The 22,857-nt window shown below is 36.2% G+C and overlaps 1 protein-coding gene across 9 annotated transcripts in view; it reads left to right on the top strand.

Annotated features, from left to right (window-relative positions):
• The window catches only part of ADGRB3 (adhesion G protein-coupled receptor B3), a 472,618-nt gene that overhangs the window by 216,963 nt on the left and 232,798 nt on the right, over positions 1-22,857 (top strand). For all 9 annotated transcript variants that reach the window (XM_061358588.1, XM_061358586.1, XM_061358587.1 and 6 more), the window contains 3 exons: positions 1,417-1,518; positions 2,071-2,177; positions 19,788-19,982. In XM_061358588.1, the coding sequence (XP_061214572.1) occupies positions 1,417-1,518; positions 2,071-2,177; positions 19,788-19,982 (404 nt within the window). The remainder of the gene's footprint in view (positions 1-1,416; positions 1,519-2,070; positions 2,178-19,787; positions 19,983-22,857) is intronic.

The raw sequence follows: 22,857 nt of genomic DNA, 5'->3' as shown, positions 1-22,857 counted from the left end.
ATGTCTAAAGCAGTGCTAGTATTCTAGATTATGAATATAATTGACTTTCTTTGGGTTTTGCCATTAGTGGATCTCTTGATTTTTTAGCAGCACCGTCTTGATTTACGATTCAGGAATGCTGATGGTGAGGCAGATTTAGCAAGCAATTTTTCTGCCCGACTGTGATTCATATTAGTGTTACTGAGCCATCTGCTAGGTATTCTTTGTCCTCCACGAAAAGAGGGTACATCTTTGTGTAGAAGTCTGCTCATTTCCCTTACTCACCGTAGAGTCAGCAGAAGAACAAAACAGAAAAGATGGACATTTTTGTGGGTTAGGAAATGGGATTGGCACAATCTGTGGTATGTTCCTGCTTCTGCTAAGATTTCCCATGCAGCCATGGGTGAATCACTGAATTGCTTCCTGCCTTATCACCCCATCTGCTATAGTGATAGACTTTTATTTCTTGCTTCATTTTTCTTGTTTTGTAGCTCCTTTGCTGTAATACAGTGGGGTTCAATTTCCCTGAAATACAAATAATAATATTCATGTCTTTTCTCTGCTGAATTTGGGATTAATTAGATTTCAGCAACTAGTGTTTGTCAGTTGTGAGGTGACTTCAACCAGATGTTTCCTGTGTTAATTTACTCAAAAATCATAAACCGGGAATCTACAGTAAAAAAAAAAAAAAAAAAAAAAAGGCAAAATGAATCTGTAAATCACAACCATGTGAAAAAAACACGAAGCATTTGCAGAAGCTTTTTTTCCCCATGCAGTTTTGTCACTACAAAATCGTGAAAATATTTTTCCCTTTAAATGGTATTGCAATTTTGTTTTCTAGCCCCTGTCCTGGGTTCAGTTCCACATTGTTGACTATACTTGCTTAATTACCAGCTGGCACTGGAACACATTTCAAGGAAATAACCTGCTTTTTGGTCTTCAGAATATACAGCTCTCATTTGATGCCTTTAGCATATTTAACATTTCAGCTGTGGTCTCAGAACAGATTCTTTCACATACAGTTTAAGCTTTAGAAAAATGTTTAAAAAATTTAATGTAAGAAATATAAGCATAACTGCCTATTACATTTTAAGAGTCATAATTTTCTGATAGGTGCTTAATGCTTTTGATCAAAAGAGAGCAACAAAAAAAGATTCAACCCTGTAAACACTGAGACTGAAACCTAGAGGATGTTTGTTTGGTGAGAAGAATAAAAGTACAGGTTATATGAAATAAATAGCGTCACAAAGATATTATATAAAACCTACAAGTTTTGCATTTTTCCTTTTTTGTACTTCATTCTTAAAATTAAACCAAATTATGTTAGCATATACATCTCAGGAAAAATTAGGAAAAGATCGAAGGCAAAACTTTTGTGATATAAAACATGTTTTTAATGTTAATGTTTCTATTTAAATTCTCATTTTTAAATGGCAGCACCATATGAAATATGTTCTGAAGACTATTTGATGTCAATGGTGTGGAAAAGGACCCCAGCTGGGGATATGGCCTTCAATCGATGTCCTCTCAATGCCACAGGTACAGTATTATTTTGAAATTTTATGAACAAAAAAGAAAATAAAAAATCTTTTGCATTGTATTCTAGGCATAATCATTACTAGACTCCTATACATATGTATATATGCATGTACATGAATATATCTGTATGAAATGCACATATCTATATTGTACATACATAAATATAGTGTATAAATGTACATATACTCTTTCTCTTATAGCTTACATATATGCATGGGTCTCTGTGGTGTATATATATGTATACACACACATATATGCATTATAGCCAGAGAGAAAAAGCTCAGATCAATTTGACATAACCTATCAGGCAAAGTGAAAATGAAGCAAAACATAAAAATCTTTGTAATTAAGAAAAGACTGCTATAACCCCAGCAGGTGAACCCTGAAATGTATTTCAGGATCTTATACTACTGTTCTCTATATATTGACAATCATTGCATGAAATTGTTTCTCTGTGTGCTTTTGAAATAGCATGGAATGTAGTTTAAATAAGGTTCATTCTTTCCAGTTGCTCTCATTTATATAAATATTTTCTGTCTTTGTGACTTACAGGCACCACTAGCAGACGCTGCTCTCTCAGTGTTCATGGAGTGGCCTTCTGGGAACATCCAAGCTTTGCTAGATGCATATCAAATGAGTACAGACACTTGCAGCATTCAGTAGGTGCAAAGCCAGCTTTAGTACTTGCTCTGTTTATTCATTACTAATCACTGGTGTGAAAAAATCCCTCACTTACTTTCAAGTAAAATTTCTGATAATGACTGCCAGGAGGAAAACAGGCCTAAGCAAGAAGAATTTGTACTAATGTATATTATTCCGATGTTACATATTGCTGGGTTTTGAGTGAAAAAAAGCTCTTACTGTAAAAATGGAAAAATTAATCAGATTCCCTTCTTTCATGTCCACTGTGAAATTTTTACAGAGGTCAGAGGTAAGACATATTTTAGTTTATTAGAAAATGAGACGTGAATAAATGAGGTTTACTGGAAGAGTGGCCTGCTGAGTAATTTTATAATACCTTGAATTCTTTAATTGCACAGTAGGAAGTCAGAAATAATGTTCTCTTTGTTATCAAATTTATAACTTCACCTTCAAATGTAATGACAGGAAATGATTATAGCTTAAAGCTACTGCTCTAGATGAAGAAATATTATGGGGGCTTTTAGTATGCTTAACAAAAAGTTTAGTTGCAAAGCACATGCATTATAAATTTATCTACTACCTAAGCATGTTTATATGCATAGATGTAATTCATTGTATATATTGCATTATAAATATTGATAGCTTGGGTTCACGAGCGAAGATTTGGGGAGGGCTTTAACCATGCTTGCTATAAGCACAATGACCAAGGGCAAGTGGGATATGCAATTTGCTTTGGTTGGAAAAAAGGGTGCTTAGACAATCAGGAAGTGTCCGACCAGGACTGTCATCTCTTGAGCGATTTCGAGCTACCCATATACTACCGTGGTATATTCTAGGTATATTCATTACATTCTATTTCCATAGCCAAAGCATTCAGCCAGGTTAATACTATTTGTGGTATGAACTTATTTGAAGAAGACTCACGGACAATGAGTTTTGCCTGCATGATATATTTTACTGACACTCTTATTACTCTGCCTCCTTTTCAAAAGGCCACTGCTCCATTTATCATTTACCAGAGGAGCACTTCTGTAGCATGTCTAAAAATCTTTGGTGGCTTGAAAAGTAGTAGCCTGGCTGTCATTCCTTAAATCTGTCTTGCCAGATAGAGGACATTTTGATAAATTCCTTTGAGCTGCATTTCTGTTTCATTAGATTTCAGTTTAATTGAGGCCTGGGATTATTTTCAGGGTAAGACAATGTAAGCATTGCTTTTAAAATAACATAGTATAAAGTCCCTACTGAAAAGAAACTTTCCTATTTTAAATAGCTGTCTGTATATTGTTCTATTTCTTTAGTGTTCATGTTAAAAAAAAAACCACCTTAAGTTGTTAAGCTGTAAATATTTTGCATTTTATATTTTTGATATTTTATTATTTTGCAGCAGCTGCATATAGTATGCTGAAGCATACGTTATGGGAATTGACCTCAATATATTTGTATTTGATTTTCTCAGATTCTTTATTTTGATAAATAGCATAATAAAGGCAATTACCACAGGCAATACATATATATATGTATACACACAGCTTTAAATACTAATAATGTCATAAGGTAGATCAAAAAAATCACTTTTTTGTGATTGAAACATTGAGATATATCAAAGTTAAGCAAATCACTTCCTTATTTTATTTAAATATCCCAATCTTCTGAGATATATAAAGCATTTTGAAATATTTTGAAGTATTTAGTCATCTTGACCTGCACGATAAAAATGGTTCTTTTAGAGTTTTGTTCGTCTGCTCTTGCCTTTTCAGATTTCATATCAGTATTTATTCATAGTGTTGATAGTCATGTCACTGATTGTCTAGTGATATTCAGGTATTTCTTTTTACGTTATTGCTAGAAGTCTGTCATAAGCAACGCAAACAGTGGGACAAGCTCTTTCATGTTATTCAGTGGTTTGACTTACCTGGCTAACTTTTGGTGAGGCACTGATATTTTTTGAAGAGCTGCAAGTCTGCCCAGCAGGAGGGGGTCATTGTTGGACAAAAGAAGACATTTCTAACCCAGATCAGATTTATCTATTTTTCTATACTTTTTTTTTCCTAAATATTAAAAGTATGATTAGACCACACTGTAAAACAACTTTTGCCAAAGAACATTTAAAAAATCCTAAGGCTTCTTTAAAATTACGCAAGCGTCTGAACATCATCCAGTCTTGTCTATATGCATAAAAAAGGAGAAAAGTTGATTTCTTTTACACTTTGAAGCTGTTCACAAAGAAAATCAGCTTGGTGTATATATTACTCCTTCTCAAAGTGAACAACACAGCTTATTTAAAAAATTGTAGAAAATAAAGACCTATAAGGTCATCGCTCTGCAAATGTAGGCTTGTCCCCCCACGATACATATGTCCGCTCTATAAATCCCTGAAAATAGGGCTTTATAAGGAAGCTGCTGACAGACGGTGTTGCTATAATAAATATGTGTGCTTATGAAAGCATTTGTGAGATGCCTCAGTGTGCTTAACTTACCAATAAAGTTACTCTGCCAACTCAGACCAGGAGTAGTGGGGGTGTAACTCAGTTCTATGTATGTTCCTGTAAAATCTGGGTCTGAGCTGACTCCCTTTCATTTCTTACCTGAAATACATAAAACAAAAATAGGCACATAATCTTCAAAAATTATATTTCTAAAGTTGAATTAAAATAATTGATATACACAAAATACTTTACACATTAAAATATGCCCACTTGGAGAAATGCACATGGGTACCTGCATCTTTGCCCTCCAAACAAGCCACATATGTTCCAGAAACAATCCAGAAGTCATATATTTGAATTCACATGGGGCTGTGCCCAAGCACATACTCTCTAGAGAAAAGCATTTCATATGCTGGGAGCCAGAGAATGATACCTTGGCCACAGACCTTACTAACCTTGCTACACCATTTCTGAACTGGAAACTTACAGTTATACTATTAGATAAACTGAACAGGGTGACTACCCAAGCTCAAACACTGCCCTTGCAGTCATTTACACTGTTTAACTGTTTATCTGTTAACACACTCCCTTGCTTTCTTTAAGACCATTCCAGTGAGCACTCTGCCAAACAGTCACTAGCATCCTTTAGAGGATAGCATGGCAGAGAGACCACTTCTAGCAGTCAATAAAACCATTTTTGGCGGGGGGACAGAAAGGCAAAGAAAGTTTAACATGAGGATTACAAGCTGTCTATGTTTGTTGGCCTCAGGGTTAGACAATATTCCCATAGCTATTTTATTTACCTGTATTTACTCTTTATATAGTAGAAACACCTCACATTTGGGCAGCTTGAACTGTGAGTTGAGGGATTCAAGGGTATATGTATTACTGGAGCAAGTACAGCAAAGGGCCACTAAGATGAGCATCCTTCCTACAAGAAAGGGCTGAGAGAGGTGGAGCTGTTGAGCCTAGAGTAGGGAAAACTAAGGAGGGATCTTATCAATGTATGTAAGTACTGGAAGGGAAGGTATGAGGAAAACAGAGCCAGGCTCTTTTCAGTGGTGCCCAGTGACAGGACAAGAGGCACTGGGGACAAAATGAAATACAGGAGGTACTCTCTGAACGTCAGGAAACATTTTTTCACTTCTTCACTGTGAGAATGACTGAACACTGGCACAGGTTGCCCAGAAAGTTTGCAGAGTCTCCATCCCTGGAGACATTCAAAAGCTGTCTGGACATGGTCCTAGGCAACCTGTTCTAAATGATCATGTTTGAGCTGGGGGATTGGACCAGATGACCTCCAGAGATACTTTGTAACTTCATCTATTCCATGATTCTATAACTACCTGAAAGAAGGATGGAACATGGAAGTGGCTGGTCTCTTTTCCCAGATAACAAGTTAAGAGGACAAGAGGAAACAGCCTCAAGCTGTGCCAGGGGAGGGTTAGATTAGATATTAGGAAAAAGTTCTTCACTGAAAGGATAGTCAGGCATTTGAATAGGCTCCCCAGGGAAGTGGTGGAATTGCTGTCCCTGGAAGTGTTCAAAAAACATACACATTTTTAGTGAACCTTAGTGACATGGTTTAGTGGTGGACTTGGCAGTCTTGGGGTAATGGTTGGACTTGATATTCTTAAAAGTCTTTTCTAACCTAGTTCAGTCTATGATTGTATAATTCTGTGATTCTGCAACTCCCATGATTCCAGAAAATTGGAAATTCACAAAAGGCAGAAATCCTGAAAAGTTAATTCATAGTCTTCCACTCTAACATCAGGATGAATTTTACATTCTTCCTAAAGATAAACTTTTCCTAGAAATGTTAATACAGGTTTTATGTAGTTCTCCTCATTAAGCCAGAAGTCTATGCCGTATGTGGTGTAGAATTTTACCATATAACCACAGGTAGCTGGCTTCTGAAGACTGTTTCTTCACTATATGTACCTAGAGTAGGTTCATTGCCTGATGCACAAATCTTGTTGTATTTGTACAGTATTCTCTAATACTCACCTATGAGTGACATAGGACAAATTTCAACCTTTAATAAGCAGTATTTAAGTAGCAGAAACTCAGCTATTCTGTGTGTTCTTCAGCTTGAGTCAAGATGTCTATGGAGACCAAGATGGTGGTTATGTAAATCATGCTAAAATGGCACTATCTTTTAATCTCAAAATCCATTTGGAAGTCTGTTTGCAAAGATGAAGAATCAGTAAAGTAGAAAATACACTTGTAATGCTAAAGATAATATACTTTGCTCATAAATCCCAGCATCATGAATAATTTAGCTCTTTTGCCAGATGCACACAGAACGTGCTACACAGAATTACTGCCTCTACTCAGATAGGCATGTACTGGCACTTCAGATGCAGGGTACTGGTACCTCAGAAGAAATCAGGATTTTCCATTTTTTGATACATGCATCAATATTGTACTTAATATTTTATTGCACCAGTTTCAGAGTAATCCAGAATCTTTAATCAGTATATCCACTTAACATATGCTTGAGATCAGGTTCTGTTCTGTCTCCATTTTTTGGTTATGGAGAGCTGAGTGAGACCAATTAAGCAAGAAATTTACCTGTGATCATCTGAGTTAGTGCCTAGCCACTGTTCCTTCTTAATGATCATACTTCTCCATATGACAGCACAAAATCCCTAGCATGGTAAAAATAAAATGACTGCAAGGCCTCTGAAGAGACTACTGTAATACGATGAAACAGTGAAGGGAAATGGTTTAGCTTGTGGAGCGCAGATTGACAGTCAGCTTACATCTTTCAAGGCCACTGTGCCCTATACAATTCGTGTGCAGGAGCTTCAGTAAAAACAGTTAAGAGGATGATGCACTTCAGCTATGCCACAAATGTACAACCTGTACTTTCATTAGTTTAATTTACCTTGTGCATTATGAATACAGGCCCCTTTTAAGACTAGGTATGATAATTAGATCATTTTAAATAATTGAACCAATTAGTTATGAATAATTTATCCAACATTTGGTACAAATCACTTATCAAATGAATTCAACAAATATCATTTGACCAGCTTATACACCTAATTGACTAATACAAAAAATTATTCACTGAACAAATTAAAGGACAAAAATACAAAAATCCATGACATAGACCCTTGGGAAATTATTTAGTTAGCTATAATAATAATACTTAACAAATCTAATTACGATTGTTCTAACTAAAGCACTATAAGTGGAAAATGCAAAGTGATAAATAGGTATGTCTTGCCTTCTGGAATCGTGACATAGAGGATCAAGCAATAACTTGATGAACAGAAAAAGAAACACTGCAGATTATATATCACTTTTTGTTATGAATTTCTTGTATTACCCTAGTGTGTTTGCAGTGCCTGCAGCTTTGCATTAAGAAAACACTCTTAGCCAAACATGGTGTTTCAGCACTATTGCCAGTCATCTCTGCAGCTAGGGAGGGATATTTTGCCCAATAATGCACAAGTTGTTAAATGTGTCCTTAAGAAAGAGGAAATTACAACAAAGAAATTCTTCCAAGTGTCTGTTTTATTGTGAATAGAGGTGAAGTAAGGTGAAGTAAGATCTACGGGCAGCGGATATCCTTTCTTCAATTCCTTCTGGATAGTTCTTGGTCACATACTCATCACCAGATTTTAGTTAGGAGGGAGAAATTTCCCTGCTTTCTCAAAATTTGGAGGGGTTTTTTTTTCCCACTCATAGGCATAGTTTGAGTTTCCATTCTTATTTCATTTCTAGCATTTCAACTGTATATTAGTGAGCTATTAATTATTATCTCTGCAACAATTATTCCTGTGATATCTAATTTCTGGTTTGGTCTTTATTGATTTCTAAATGTTAGATCCAGAAGGAGGCTGTCTTGATTAATAAGCATGACTTATTTTATGACCTTTTCTTGAACTACCATATCTCTTATAAGAAGATATCTAGTCTTTCTTGTAAAAGGTAATGGGGAATGCATTCTCCAATTTTTTCTTTTATTTTTAAAGTTTCAGTCCTCATGTTCTTTCAAGTTTCAACCAGCAAACCTCAAGTGGATCTGACCTGATGAGAAATTTGTTTTGGTGCTTTGATTATTTTTTTCTTTGTTCATTTGTGTAAACAGGGTGAAATCTTTCCTGAGACTAAGACATATAACTGTTTGCTCTGTGACTGGATGTGTGACTGCAGGATCAAGAACAGAATCAGTGATTAGGAGCCCACAGGCCTACCTTAGATGGTATCCAAGAAAAAAAAAATGCTTCAAGAGTTAATTATATTTTCATCCTCTCTTGAAGCCTATCAAATTTGGTATGCTACAAGAAAGAAGACTAAGAACTAAGACCCCAGAATTAGGAATATCACAGTATCACAGTATCACAGTAGGTTAGAGATTGGAAGGGACCTCAAAAGATCATCTAGTCCAATCCCCCTGCCGGAGCAGGAACACCTAGATAAGGTTACACAGGAACGTGTCCAGGCGGGTTTTGAATGTCTCCAAAGAAGGAGATTCCACAACCTCCCTGGGCAGCCTGTTCCAGTGTTCCATCACCCTCACTGAGAAGAAGTTTCTTCTCAGGTTTAAGTGGAACCTCTTGTGCTCCAATTTGTACCCATTACCCCTTGTCCTTTCATTGTTTGCCACTGAGAAGAGCCTGGCTCCATCCTCGTGACACTCCCCCTTTATATATTTATTTATATATATATCCTATATTATCATTTGTATGAACAACTGCTTCATACTTAAAGGCTTCTTCGATATTCTTAACCCAGTCTATGGATGATGGGCACCTAAATTAGAGAAAAAAAAACAAACAAGAAACCAAAACCAAACCCCAAAGCAGAACAAAATCAAACAAAAGAAACCCAAACCGAAACAAAGAAACTAGTCACCCCCTGCCCCCACAAAAATCAAACCCAATAAATCAGAGACATGAATTGGAGCTAATGCAGCAAATGAAAATGAGATTAAAATAGTTTGTAAGGAAGAGGAATGACATTTCATAGCTTATGAGATCTCTATGAGATTAATATCTGAAGCCTGCATGACCAATTTTAATGAAAACTGTTAATGAATAAGATCTTGCTGCAGAGTATTAGAAACTGATTTTATGTAAATGGAGAAAATACTTGACTATACAGGGCTATTTCTATTTTCTACTGTTATGTATGTACTCTAAGTTATAGGATTTACTGAATCAGAAAAAAAAAGATTTTTGTGAGGGAGCTACTTAATAAATAAGGGTAATATATCACTGACTCACCACACACTAAAATAGCCTTTTTGCCTAAAATGAGACTTCCTCTAAAGCTTTTGGCTGTAGTTTGAATGAGAATAGTACTACACTCATAAATAGTGAGGAAGTTTAAAGCCTGTCATCAAGACGCTGTTTCTGAAGGTCATCTCCAACATCATAAGAAAATCTGTACTGATTGATAAGCCCATTTTCTAAACCTATGTAGCACAGTTTTTAAACCTGGATGATGAAATTCTACATTTAGTTGCTTTGATAAAAATAAGGTACTAATTTGTGACAATTTCAGTGATATAACACCTAAATCAAACATGCATTTGTGCTAGCTGAGCTGCTTTCCTATCAGAAAGAAGTTGGAAAACCAAAAAACCTCTTAACTCTTGAGAGTTAATAAGGAAAAATTTACATATGAAATATCACACTGGTGTCAAGATATTAGCACTTCTGAAGGATTATAGGAACTTATGCAGGTGAATCTTTGCATATCAAACTGATAATACGGCCATAAAAATGCATTTCTGCCGCTTCTAGCTCATACTGTAATTTTGTTTCCCCTTTTTCCGCAGCAGCGTTATTCACATTTTGCAAGTGCTTGGCTAAAATATAATTTGATAAAAAGAACTCTGAGGTGAATAATTATTTGCTCAGCTGCAGCTCATTAGAGATGATTTTGTTTTTCCAAATCATATTACAAGGGCAGTGTATCAGCCTGTCCATGTACTCCTCACTGAAATGACTGCTATACTCTGGGGAATGAAAGGCCTCCTCCTAAAAAATTTACTGCTCTTTTTTTGATAGTTTAGTGCTTCATTTCTTTTTATATAGCCGCAGAGTAAAGGAACCAGGCTTAGTTTCATAGTTCTGAATGTACAGGCCTCAGATAGCAACATTTTTTTTTTCTGCTTCAGTCTGTCCTTATATTGGTATATGCCAGCTCTTCACCTTTGCAGCCTTTGATGGGCAGTGAAGTTATACTGGTAAATGATCTGCTTTCCTTACCTTGCCTCCATGGTAAGCCCAAAATTGACAAGTCTACTCTGTTTTGTCACCTTCAATTGACAAAGGATGGCAAACTGTTTTCTCTCGCATCAGAAAGCAACTGATCAAGAGATTATGGCAGGTAACAGTTTTCCCTTGCCTCACTAATATTTTTCCGTTCTGCACAGGGAAAACTTCAGATAAAAGCTAATGACTTCTGTACTGCTGTTTGCTTGATGGTGGGGGCACTCATTTGGTTTTGAGAAAGCTCTGCCTGTTTCACCCTGCCAAACTTCTTACATGGACTGAAATGTTGGATGTTAGAGTGCTTTTAATAACTTATTATAAATTTACTATCTCTTTCTCAATCTCCTAACAGATCTGCTTTACTGTGTGTAAATAAATATGCACTTTGCCAAGTACAGGAAATAACCTTATACTTCAGCCACTCATATGAAATGTGTAGGCTAGAAACCAACTGCTTTATACCAAGTGAATGGCTGCTTTTTTAAAAACTGTATATTAGAAAAGGCACCAAAAATGAGGAACTTAGAATGAGGAGACTGAAATGTATTTAAAGCTACTGTGGTACCTTCTCTGTTCATGAAATTACAGTGCTTGATACCACCAACATAAATCCGCACCTCAAAATGGCCTGGCTGAACAGAGAGCTTTGGCTAGTACTCAGGAAAAAAAGGAGAATTTATGATTTTTTGAAGAAAAGGCAGGCAACTCAAGAGGCCTACAAAGATGTCGTGAGGTTGTGCAAGGGGAAAATTAGAAGAGCCAAAGGCCAACTAGAACTTAATCTGGCTATTGCTGTTAAAGACAGTAAAAAAGGTTTCTTTAAATACATTAAAAGCAAAAGGAGGGGTAAGGAGTATCTTCATTATTTATTGGATGTGAGGGGAAGCATATTGACAAAGGATGAGGAAAAGCTGAGGTACCTAATGCCTTCTTTGCTCAGTCTTCAATAGTTAAGACCAGTTGTTCTCCAGGTAGCCAGCCATAAGGCTGAAAGGGACAGGGAGCAGAATGAAGCCCCCTTGATCCAAGGAGAAATGGTCAGCAACCTGCTACACCATTTAGACACACAGAATTCTATGGGCTTGGATGGGATTCACCCAAGGGTATGGACAGAGCTGGTGGAAGTGCTCACCAAGCCGTTTTCAAGCATTTATCAGCAGTCCTGGCTATCCAGGGAAATCCCAGTTGACTGGATGTGAGCAAATGTAATGCCCATCTAGAAGGTCTGGAAGGAGGATCTGGGGAACTACCAGGCTGTCAGTCTGACCTCGGTGCCAAGGAAGGTTATGGAGCAGATCATCTTGAGTGCCATCATGTGGCACGGACAGGACAACCAGTTGATCAGGCCCAGTAAGCATCAGTTGATGAAATGCAGGTCCTCCTTAACTAACCTGATCTCCTTCTATAACAAGGTGGCCTGCTTAATGGGTGATGGAAAGGCTATGGATGTTGTCTACCTAGACCTTCGCAAAACCTTTAGCACAGAATTCTCCTTGATAAACAGGCTACCTGTGACTTGTATGGGTGTACTCTGCTAGATAAAAAAGTGGCTGGATGGCCAAGCCCAAATAGCCAGTCACATGTGGTGTTCCCCGTGGCTCAGTACTGGGGCCAGTTCTGTTTAATATCTTTATAAGTGGTGTGGCAGAGGGGATTAAGTGCACCCTCAGTTTGCAGATGACACCAAGTTGGGTGGAAGTGTTGATCTGCTGGAGGATATGAAGGCTTTACAGAGGGATTTGGGTGGGCTGAACTGATGGGCTAAAGGCCAATTCTATGGGGTTCAACGAGGCTCAGTGCCAGCTCCTGCACTTGGGCCACAACAACTGCATGCGACACTACAGGCCTGGGAAAGTGTGGCTGGAAAGCTGCTCGGTGAAAAAGGATGTGGGGGTGGTGACTGATGGCCGCTGAACACAATCCAGCTTGTGTCTAGGTGGCCAAGAAGGCCAACAGCACCCTAGCCTGTATCAGCAATAGTGTGGCCAGCAGGGCCAGGGCAGTGATCATCCCCCTGTACTCAGCACTGGTGAGGCCACACAAATGCTGTATTCAGTTCTCGGCCCTTACTACAAGAAGGACACTGAGGTGCTGGAGTGGGTCCATAGAAAAGCAACAAAGCTGTTGAAGGGTCTGGAGAGCAAATTTCATGAGGAGTGGCTGAGGGAACTGAGATTGTTTAGCCTGGAGAAAAGGAGGCTCAGGGAGCACCTTACCACTGTCTACCTGAAAGGAGGTTGTAGTGATGTGGGTGTCAGTCTCTTCTTGCAAGTAAATGATAGGACAAGAGGAACAGGTCTCAAGTGATGCCAGGGAAGGTTTGGATTAGATATTAGGAAAAATTTCAACCATTGGAACAGGCTGCCCAGAAGCTGGTGAATTCACCATCTCTGGAGTTGTTTAAAAGACATGTAGATGTGACACTGATAGACAAAATTTAGTGGTGGACTGGGCAGTGTTAGATTAATGGGTGAACTCAATGATCTTAAAGGTACTTCCCAACCTAAATGGTTTTATGATCTCTCCAACATATTTCATGCATCTCAATCTTAGAGATGCTATACAATGTTTTCTCCAAACATTTACCTGGTTTTCTGCTTTATCACATCACAATTCAATAGGTAAGTCGTTTTTCTTCCTTTCTGCTTTTACATATCTGCTTTTTAGTAGCTAACTATTTCCACTTGTTAAATTCGAGAAAGGTCCCGACTATCTTCTCAGCAGCCATCATTGGGATAACTGATTGGAAACAAAAAAATAAGTAAATCTAGAAATTGGTTAAAATCAAATAAACATATGAATGGAAGCATTTCATCAGAGCTTTAAGTTTTAGGGTCACATACTTACCAGGATGGCCATATGCTGTAATAAAAGAAAGACAAATAATTTGTAGCATGTTCCTTTGTCACCCCTCAACCTCAGCCATTCAGTCAGTGTGGAGAGCCAGGAGACTTTACCTCAAGCAATGTTATGTTTGCCATAGAATGAAAACAACCCTGTCAGAGTCATCATTCTCTTTTTCTCTCAACTCTTGCTCTTGTCATGTTGCATTATACACAGATAACACAAATCTTGAAGACATGCCCTCTGGTTAAAAAAGGAAACAACAACAACAACAAGATCTCTCACACAGGATGCCAACGTGAACAGAATTTAATCATAGATAATTGGAGCATTTAATAGAAGTACTTAATAAAACAATAATAGAAATCCTGGTCAACAAAGTGATAATAAATAAATAAATACCCACCTAAAGACATGATCTGTTTAATTATTAGTAATTTCTCATCCCTAGAGGCATTTGTTATTCTTTTCTGTCACTTAATTGGTGGTTATATCTCAAAGACTAGATAATACTGATTATGATGATTAAAAAAAAAGGTACTATGGAATCATTTCGAGTGGAAAAAAAAGTAATCTCTTGAGCAAAATAATAGGATTCTTCTTGTGAAAGAGTGTAGAGAAAGAGGGTGTGGACAGAACCAAGCAAACCTCTAAGCTGGTCACATTCTTCTTCTAAAAACATGTTTGACTTCTGCAGATACTGGATTTATTTTTTTTTTAAAGATTCTCAAATCACCTCATCACATATAGAAGAGCACTTACTGCTTCTCTGACATCTGTGAAGAGATTTAGTTTGCCTGAGATGAATGTCTAGAACAGCACAGGATTCTGTGTAATTAAGCTGACTTCTTTTCTCTGAAAATAAAACAGTTTTGAGGAGTATTTTGCCCAAGCAAATGTAGAAGCATATGACAGCGGGACAACTGTTTGTATATAGTGAAACAATCCTAATTTTTGTCTTCATCAATGTAAATTTGGAATAGGTTCTTTAAAGCACAGGGTTGCAGTGATTTCAGCAGAGTGCATAGAGGCAGATTGCAGCACATTATCTGCAGAAATTTGGTGCAGCAGATTACATACCATGACAGTGGTAAAAGTTTGGTTTCAGGGCACTCCTTGAACTTTGGCATTTATGGTTCAGGTGTATTAGAGGAGGTTCTAGTCTGGGTTTCAGAATATTTAGAGGGACCTCTTACAGAATCATAGAACTGGAAGGAAATTCATAAGACCATCCATTCCGAACTTCTGTCCTATCAGAATCAGCTATACTTGTGTTATTGCAGGATTTTGTTATTCCTGACTGATATTAAGGCCTCCAATATAGAAAACTTCATAGTCTTTTCAGGTAAACCATTATGGTATGTCAGTTCCTTTACAGTCGAAAATTTTTCCTTAATATATATCCTTAATCTTTCTTAAGACAATGTATACCAATTATTTTTTCATTTTCTAAGAAAAGGGAATATATGATTTCCTGCATTTCTGCAGATACTGTTTATTTATTACATTATCATGATCTAGACTGAGACTACTAACTAATTTCACTGATGACAAAGTGAAAAATTATTTCATATTGCTTTAGCAATCTCCTTCAGAAATGTTGAATGTATAGAAAAGTAAGAAGACTCTTACACATTAGTTTATAAATATTCAGATGTATACCTGAACATACATAGTTGTATCTTTAGACCTACGCTGTTTCTTTTAAAAGACAGATTAAATAATATTCCTGAACACTGAAACAGCTTGAAAATAAACAAATATATTGTAAATAATTAATTATATTAAGGGAAAGTAAATGACACTTCTATATTCTTCACTAAAATAGATAAAAGACTCTCTGCTGATAATCATAAAAAAACACCCTGTAATGAATTTTTTTTTCTCAAATGTGAAAGGAAAAGCTTTCTCAAAATGACGTCATGTTATAGTTGTGATGTGAATATTTCTTCCTGTTCTGCATCTTAAGAGCATTATGAAAAATATTTCACGAAATAGTGCTGGGTTGTGAAAGACCAAGGCTAAGTGGTTTGCAGATTATGAGCAGTTTCAGGATAAATTTTTATTTCAAACTGTCTTTCCTCACTTCTGTATAAGGCTTCCTAATTTGAGTTCTTATAGGCCCCACTACCATAAAATGTATTAATGACATCATTAGTAATACCCTGCCATGAATCCAACATCATCTTAAAAATAATGAACAAAGGATGATGGTGTAGTTACTTTTCAAATTAATAATTCTTTTCAATCTTTTATAGGTTTCTTGAGAGTTCATTGTTTTCTGTCCTTTTAAACCATCTCTAGCTGTTAAGTTTGCAGTAATTATTATGCAGTAATAAATTTGTACTCCAATGAGGAGGCCGAGGAGCTCTGACTTTGTAAAGAGGCATTTTTATTATACCATACTTTCTGAAAAATTGAGGGACAAAAGCAGTTGGACCTTGAGTCAAAGTCCAGTTAAACATCTCAGTAATTTTTCAAGTATGCAGCCATATAGTGCAGGCGGCTAGAGGTTGAAATGACAACTGAAGTATCACTTTAACAGCTGCTTCATTTCACTATCTCTTGGCTCATAAACTTTATTTTTAATGAGCCTGCCTTTAAGACCACTAAAAAATGACCTTCACAGAGAACTACAAGAATCTACAGTGATGACCAAAATATCTTCCTTGGGCAGTGCGTAATACCACAGTGACCATAGCATAGAGAATAAGCAGTATGGTAAGAAAGACATTCTAATTACTCATGAGAATATTCTGCATTTTCACACTGACAGATTCTTGTGGTAGATATGCAAGTAATCCATTATCTCCAACTCATATTAATCTAGATATCTTCATTGGCTTTAATAGTTTTATACCAGCTACCAACTGAGTGAATGTCCTGTGATTCTAAAGTCACATTTAGCAGCTGTATGCTTTCTTACAAGAAAATACGTTATGTAATAAGCTGATAACTAAAGAGGCTGTTAATTCTTACCCTGTCCTGCACTTTGCTTGCTGATTTGTAGTTAAAACTTTCTAGTAACTATCTCTAATTTTCACCGGCTTTCCTTACCTAAACACATTTCAACCTTCTGTTTTGCTATTCTTCATATAAGGATATACTGCTAGCCTAATTCGAGGCAGTGTGGGTCTGGAGGGGCATCTAAGGATCAATAAAAGAAACTGGAGCTTGAGAGGGTGAAAAAAAGGTGCTCACAGAGCTGTATATGAGTAGTGTGCCCTTAGGGAAGAAGGGTACTTGTGCTGGGAAGCTGAGCTTTCCGAGTATGCCATTTTTTAAAAAACAGTTCCAATTTGAGCTGTAATTTTAAGAGCCAATTATTCTGAGTTACTTTAAACTGCCCATACCACAACCCTGTCTACTTCTGAAGTAGATGTAATAATTTAGTCCTCTGACATTTCAGGCACTTGCTAGACCTTTTTTATCATTGTGTCCAAAAGCAATCAAAATGTCTTGCTGAAAGCACTAAAAACTATACTAAAGCTCCCACTACTGCTGCTACAGATCTGTAAATTTTTTCACTGAAAACAGACCTTTGCTTGCTCAAAAGTCTAAAAACCAGCCAGAACTATGATGATTTTATTATTTGCATTCCAAAAGCAGCTGAGAGCAAGAGTTCTGTATGCTACACCTGGTCCAAAACCAACAACAGATTGGTCATGCCCTCTTTAAAATGTGATTTTAAAGTCTAGCGGCAGCATGGGAAAACAAACGGGGACTGAACATAGAGATGGAGCAAAAGGAAGCAAAATAATGCAATATAAAATAGCATGCTAAATAGTTTGACAGCTTTTCTACTAGTGTTTTAAACAAGCATAAAAGCACAGTAGTTTTTGTGAGGACTGATCATGTTGCTGCTGTTACTGGAATTAAAAGAACATCTTTGTTCTTTCTTAAGCTGTGTCTTAAAGTGATGTCTGACCAACAGTACATCCTGAGGCACGTGTTAGATTTGGAAGTTCAGCTTTATGGACTGTCTTTTATGTTGTATGTCTTTTGGGCTTAACTAAAGACACACTGAATGTTGTTAATTCTCAAAATCTGGACATATACTCTGGGGTCAGTGAAAAGCTGGACGAGTTCCAGCAAAAGTTCGACTGTTCTGTGTTACTGTGCTAGCTGATGCCCTTTTAATTTGCTACCCAGACACTATGTGAGGAGTTGAAAGAAACAGCAGCATTTCACATGAAAATACAAACCAAGCTTTGCTTGCCTTCACTTGTTTCCAAGAAAGTAGTTCAGAATGTTATGCATACAATATCAGATCCACAAATTTACTCAAATGAAATTTCTTACACCTTTTTCTCCACTATTATTCTCCTACAAGATTACTTTCAAAGCCTTCTTCTAAAATGAATAGAAAATACACAAAAGAATCTCTGCAAGCAAACTTTTTGCTTAATTACTTAATACAGTATTCTGAAGACTGGGGGAGGTATTGCTGCCGAAATATTTGTTAAAAAAAGATTGTTAAAAAAGATAAATTGCTGCCTGAATTCTACTTACTGAATTTTATCTATTTATTTATTTTCCTTAATATTGGATCATACAGTTATACTTGTACCTCTGCATGGGATAGAGTAGATTCAGTCCCTGCCCATGCTGCAGTGGGCATGTGTTCTCCTAAGTCTTAGGTATTTCTAAGTTTTGGGAAAGCCTGTTGTTATCCGTAACAATCCCCAGCTGCTAGAAAGATGACTTAAGGCCATAGACATAACTTGAAGCAGCCACTTTGCTCAGCCCCTGTTGTGTTTCATATATCTAGTTTATCTCAAGACTGGTTCAGAATATAACCAAAACAGGACCCAACAGCAGGAAAAAAAAAACTATTTATTTAGATTGTGTATGTCAGATGATGATTGCATTTTTTAATTGCTTTCATGAAAGTAATTCTGAAACCTTTTAATAAATGTACTATTTCTATGATATGTCCTATTTTTTTATTTGATTTGGTGGGCTTTATTTTGTTTTGGTTTTTAATGAAGTTCCTCATAGCCATACAAGGTGGCTGACAATATCTGGAAGTAAGAAAAAGTTCTTTACACTTTTCCTTCCACTTCACTATCAAATCATGTTACATTAGTCATTCTTCCATCTATATGTCATGAATAACACCAAGTTAAAACATAATTGAAGACACATTTACAGAGATAGTGCCAGCATTTTGGTTGCCAGTTGCATAGAATTTTCTTTTCAGCCCTCCTGCTTCAAGTGAGGTCTGTCTCAGGTAATTTATCTTTCATTTATATTCAGTTTGGAATAATTTGGGGTTTTATACATAAATTCATATGCATATTTAAAATAGGTTGTGTAAATAAACCATGCACTCTTTTTCAGCCTTGGTTGGCCTTCTGACATCTTTGTGATACACTAGGCATCTTCCTGGGATGCTGAGTCAGCTTTAAGAATTAATCATATCCACAAGTTTAGCTGATTCTTCTACCAGTATATATGTTTTGGATTACCTTTATCACTAGCCCTGTACAGGTCTCCTGGGAGAGCTACCACTAAAGTACTCTCTCTTGTCAGGTACACAACAGCAATTAATAATTTAATTTGCATTTCCTGAAAAAAACAAACAGGATTGCTTCAAGTTAACACTTTTGTTAATAGAAGAGAGTACCATAATCAGCTTCCACCTAAGCCATTATTCTTGTCTTGACTAGCCAAGCTGGCCTTCCTATAGTGAGCTAGATTATAACAAGGACTGGCCTTATCATTTACCTTTTTCGGAGCTCTTAGTTGTTTAATGGGTGCCAACAGTGGTAATAAAGCCATTCCTTGCTACATCCTTGCAGTAGATTAAGGTTGCAGTCCAGCCCGTTAAGTTCCTTTGAGAATGTGGATGTTGAGAAATTATTGGTGTCCCAAGAGAAGAAAATGGGTGAAACACAAAAGCTTCAGAATCATTCAGTATAAAATCCATGATTCCTTAATAAATGTAGTAACTGCCATCATAGACTATTTTGCCTTCTCTTTAACATTATGAACTTTGTTAGAATTTTTTAACATTATAATGGCTTTAATATTTAATACTTTTGTCTGTATTTACACTTTATCATACCTTTTCCTCAGTAAAGTAGGTTCTGATATTAATTTTGTTCTTCTGGTACAGATTAAAGAGCATCTTGCCAAAGGACAGAGGATGTTGGCTGGGGATGGCATGTCCCAGGTAACCAAGACACTACTGGATTTGACTCAGAGGAAAAATTTTTATGCAGGGGACCTTCTGATTTCTGTGGAAATTCTCAGAAATGTTACAGACACATTTAAAAGAGCAAGCTATATCCCTGCATCTGATGGGGTGCAGGTAAGTGATACATTTTAAGGTAACGCTTCAGTTGATGGAGTTTATGTCAGTATACTGCGTGTCACCTATTTTACCCATAGGGAAATGAAATACTCTGAATGAATAAACATTGTTCAAATAAAACTAAAATGGAAATGTAAAATAAGAAAAGACATGGCTACATTTAGTAAGGGAAATAAGCAAAACAATGCAGCAAGTAAAAAAATGAAAATTCTTTCTTTGCAACATTTATTTTAGTGTCTTTTTCTTTTGAGGTTTTGCTTGATTTGATTGATGTGTTGATATTTTTTTGCACTAAGCAATTCACTAGTGTTGTTTGTCCTAGCTTATTTCAGTTCAAAATCTATCCACAGTATTTAGTTATGTAATTCTGACATTGCTTTTTCAGTTCAAATAAATAAACTTTATTAAAAGTGCACAGGACTGATGGATAATACATTTGATATATGCTTACTTGAGCATAATGGGCTGTACAACTCAGTGTGTAATGTTTATTAAAATAAGTATTTCTCAGAATTGCTAGACCAGGATATTAGTCCAGAGTTAAGTTTTCATAAGCCTGCTATTAATATTCAGTTTTCTTGGTTTTCTATGCACCAAGAAATATTAACTTCCATAATAAACCCACGTTTCTTGTTGGCCAGCTGAAAGGAATATTTTTTTAAGTTCTTTCATGCATTAAGCAATCTGATAGCCCAGTGTTACTTCATAATTCACAGCCACTACAGAAATCTGGTAGAATAAACTTTAAAAAGCTGCTTAGTACAAGTGGTTTTGTTCATGGGCTTAGCAGATCAGGTCGTTTGCAGTTTAAATACATTAGAGAGAATTTGACTCCTTTCCCACTAGTGGCAGTGCCAAAAGTTCTGTTGACTTCAGCAATGTAGAACTCTTTCCAAAATTTGTAATAGTATTCTGGCAGAACCTGGCAAAATGATTAGTAATTTTTTTTTTTATTACTCATTTTAAAGTGAAGGAAAAAGGAAAGGTCATATTGTGAAGAAAATAAGGAAGGGTTTCCCAAACCAAAGAAATAACTGTATTGCGTGTTTGGGTGCCTAAATATAAAGAGCTTTTAAATCCCAGATGGAAACAAAATTACAAAGAAGGAGAAAAAAAATTCTTTACAAGTTGCAAGCTAAGGTAAAATCTTAAAACCGAACCATAATGTTCAGGAAAGTAAGTGAAATTAGAATTAAATGTATGTGTTGCACAGGATATATTAAGCAATGTTTCTGTTACTGACTTCTGTTGATATAAAATGAAATCCTGGCTCAGCAACATCAGTTCAAGTTTTACTGTCAATTTCTGAGAAACCCAATTTTTCCCATATGTAAATGTATGTCATATGCTACCATACTCTGAAGGATCATATTTAATTTTTATTTCCACTATCACATATTTTCATGCTTTCTAGACCATCATCAAATTTAGTGACAAAAAAGTGAAAATTAAATTAATTTGCACAAAAATATCAAGATTATTCTTTGTGAAGAGACTCTGTGTGGTGTTTTAATTCCACTCAATTTTTTGCACTAGATAAAGGGTAGAATTTCTTTGTGTTATTTCTTTCTTTTAAATAAATTATTAGAAAAGCATGAGTGAAATTTCAAATCCCTGAAAGTAGTAATTTATCATTTTGTGTGATGTCAGAACAGTATATTATGAATTAAGGTTGGTAGTACTTTTTTAAGGTCCATACAAAAACAACACTTCCACTTTCACTAAAACTGAGAAAGAAAAAGTGTGTATGTCTATTTGTTTCTTATACATTCCATCCATCTGGATAGTCCCTCAATTGTCTATAATCTCTGTCTTATAGCCAGTGTGAATTTCATTAATAGTACCAGAAATGTGATTCAGAGGCTCCATAACAAAGAGAATGACCAGAAAAGTGAGATCAATTTTGAAAATTTCAGTCTAATTACTCAAAACAAAGATGCCACTGCCTGATGTGCTGCATAGAAAATGCCACTTGTTTGGGCAGACAGATACCAAAAGCAAAGCAAAGCTTCTGAAGTATGCATGTCTAGTAGTGCCAAGTTATTCATTATATGACTGGTTTTCTTTTTGCATATTTTAACCCTTTTTTGGTTTTTTTTTTGCAGCAGTATTTATGTATACATTGCATATACAGTGTCAGGCTATGTATGAGGCAGTTAAACAGGGAAGTTATCCTGCATCAAGATATAGCAGATATATCAAAATAGCAAAAATAACAGGCATATAGCAGAAATAACATACAGCAGAAATAACAGAAAATGAAAGCCATGCAATTATTCTACAAGCAGGATCTTTCTCTTAATATGAGAATTATTTCAAAATACACTGCAGGTACACTAAGTCTACAAGATGGACACTTTACTATTACTTGTGTAAGAAGAATTCTACCTGGAAGATAATTAAAGTTTTATATAAACATAATATAAGTAACATTTTAGAACACTTTCCAGAGCTGGTCTAAGAGTGCTTGAAGTACCTTCTAAGGGCAGGAAAAGAGCTACATTTCAGGAGAGAATGGCAAAGTAACTTGTACAATCCCTGATACAGCAACCAACAGTAGACAAGGTTTCTCCCAAAGAAGTTAGAGTGGTATAATCCCGTCTATATTAGCCGCAAGGACCATTGCTGTCAGTCAGGGATTAACAGGATTGTGCAATGCTTTCTTTCCCTCAACTTCTCCCTTCCCTCCTCGCACACTCCCTATGCTGAAGTCCAAAAGTGGAGGTGACTTAAGGCTATCCATTAATTCCTTGTAGCAAGGAATTCTTCTCTAGCTGTATAAGGGGATTTATGACAGCTTTATGCCTGCAGATAGGGTCAAAGAATTTGTATTGTGGAAAAAAAAAAAAAAAAAAAAAGATTGAAAGGAAGA

This window comes from Neopsephotus bourkii, unplaced genomic scaffold, assembly GCF_033783945.1.
Source record: "Neopsephotus bourkii isolate Nb327-2 ecotype Australia unplaced genomic scaffold, CSIRO-AGI_Nbou_v1 NB_947, whole genome shotgun sequence".
NCBI lineage: Eukaryota > Metazoa > Chordata > Aves > Psittaciformes > Psittacidae > Neopsephotus > Neopsephotus bourkii.
The sequence above is the reverse complement of the archived record's forward strand: the minus strand, read 5'-3'. Positions and strand labels throughout refer to the sequence as shown.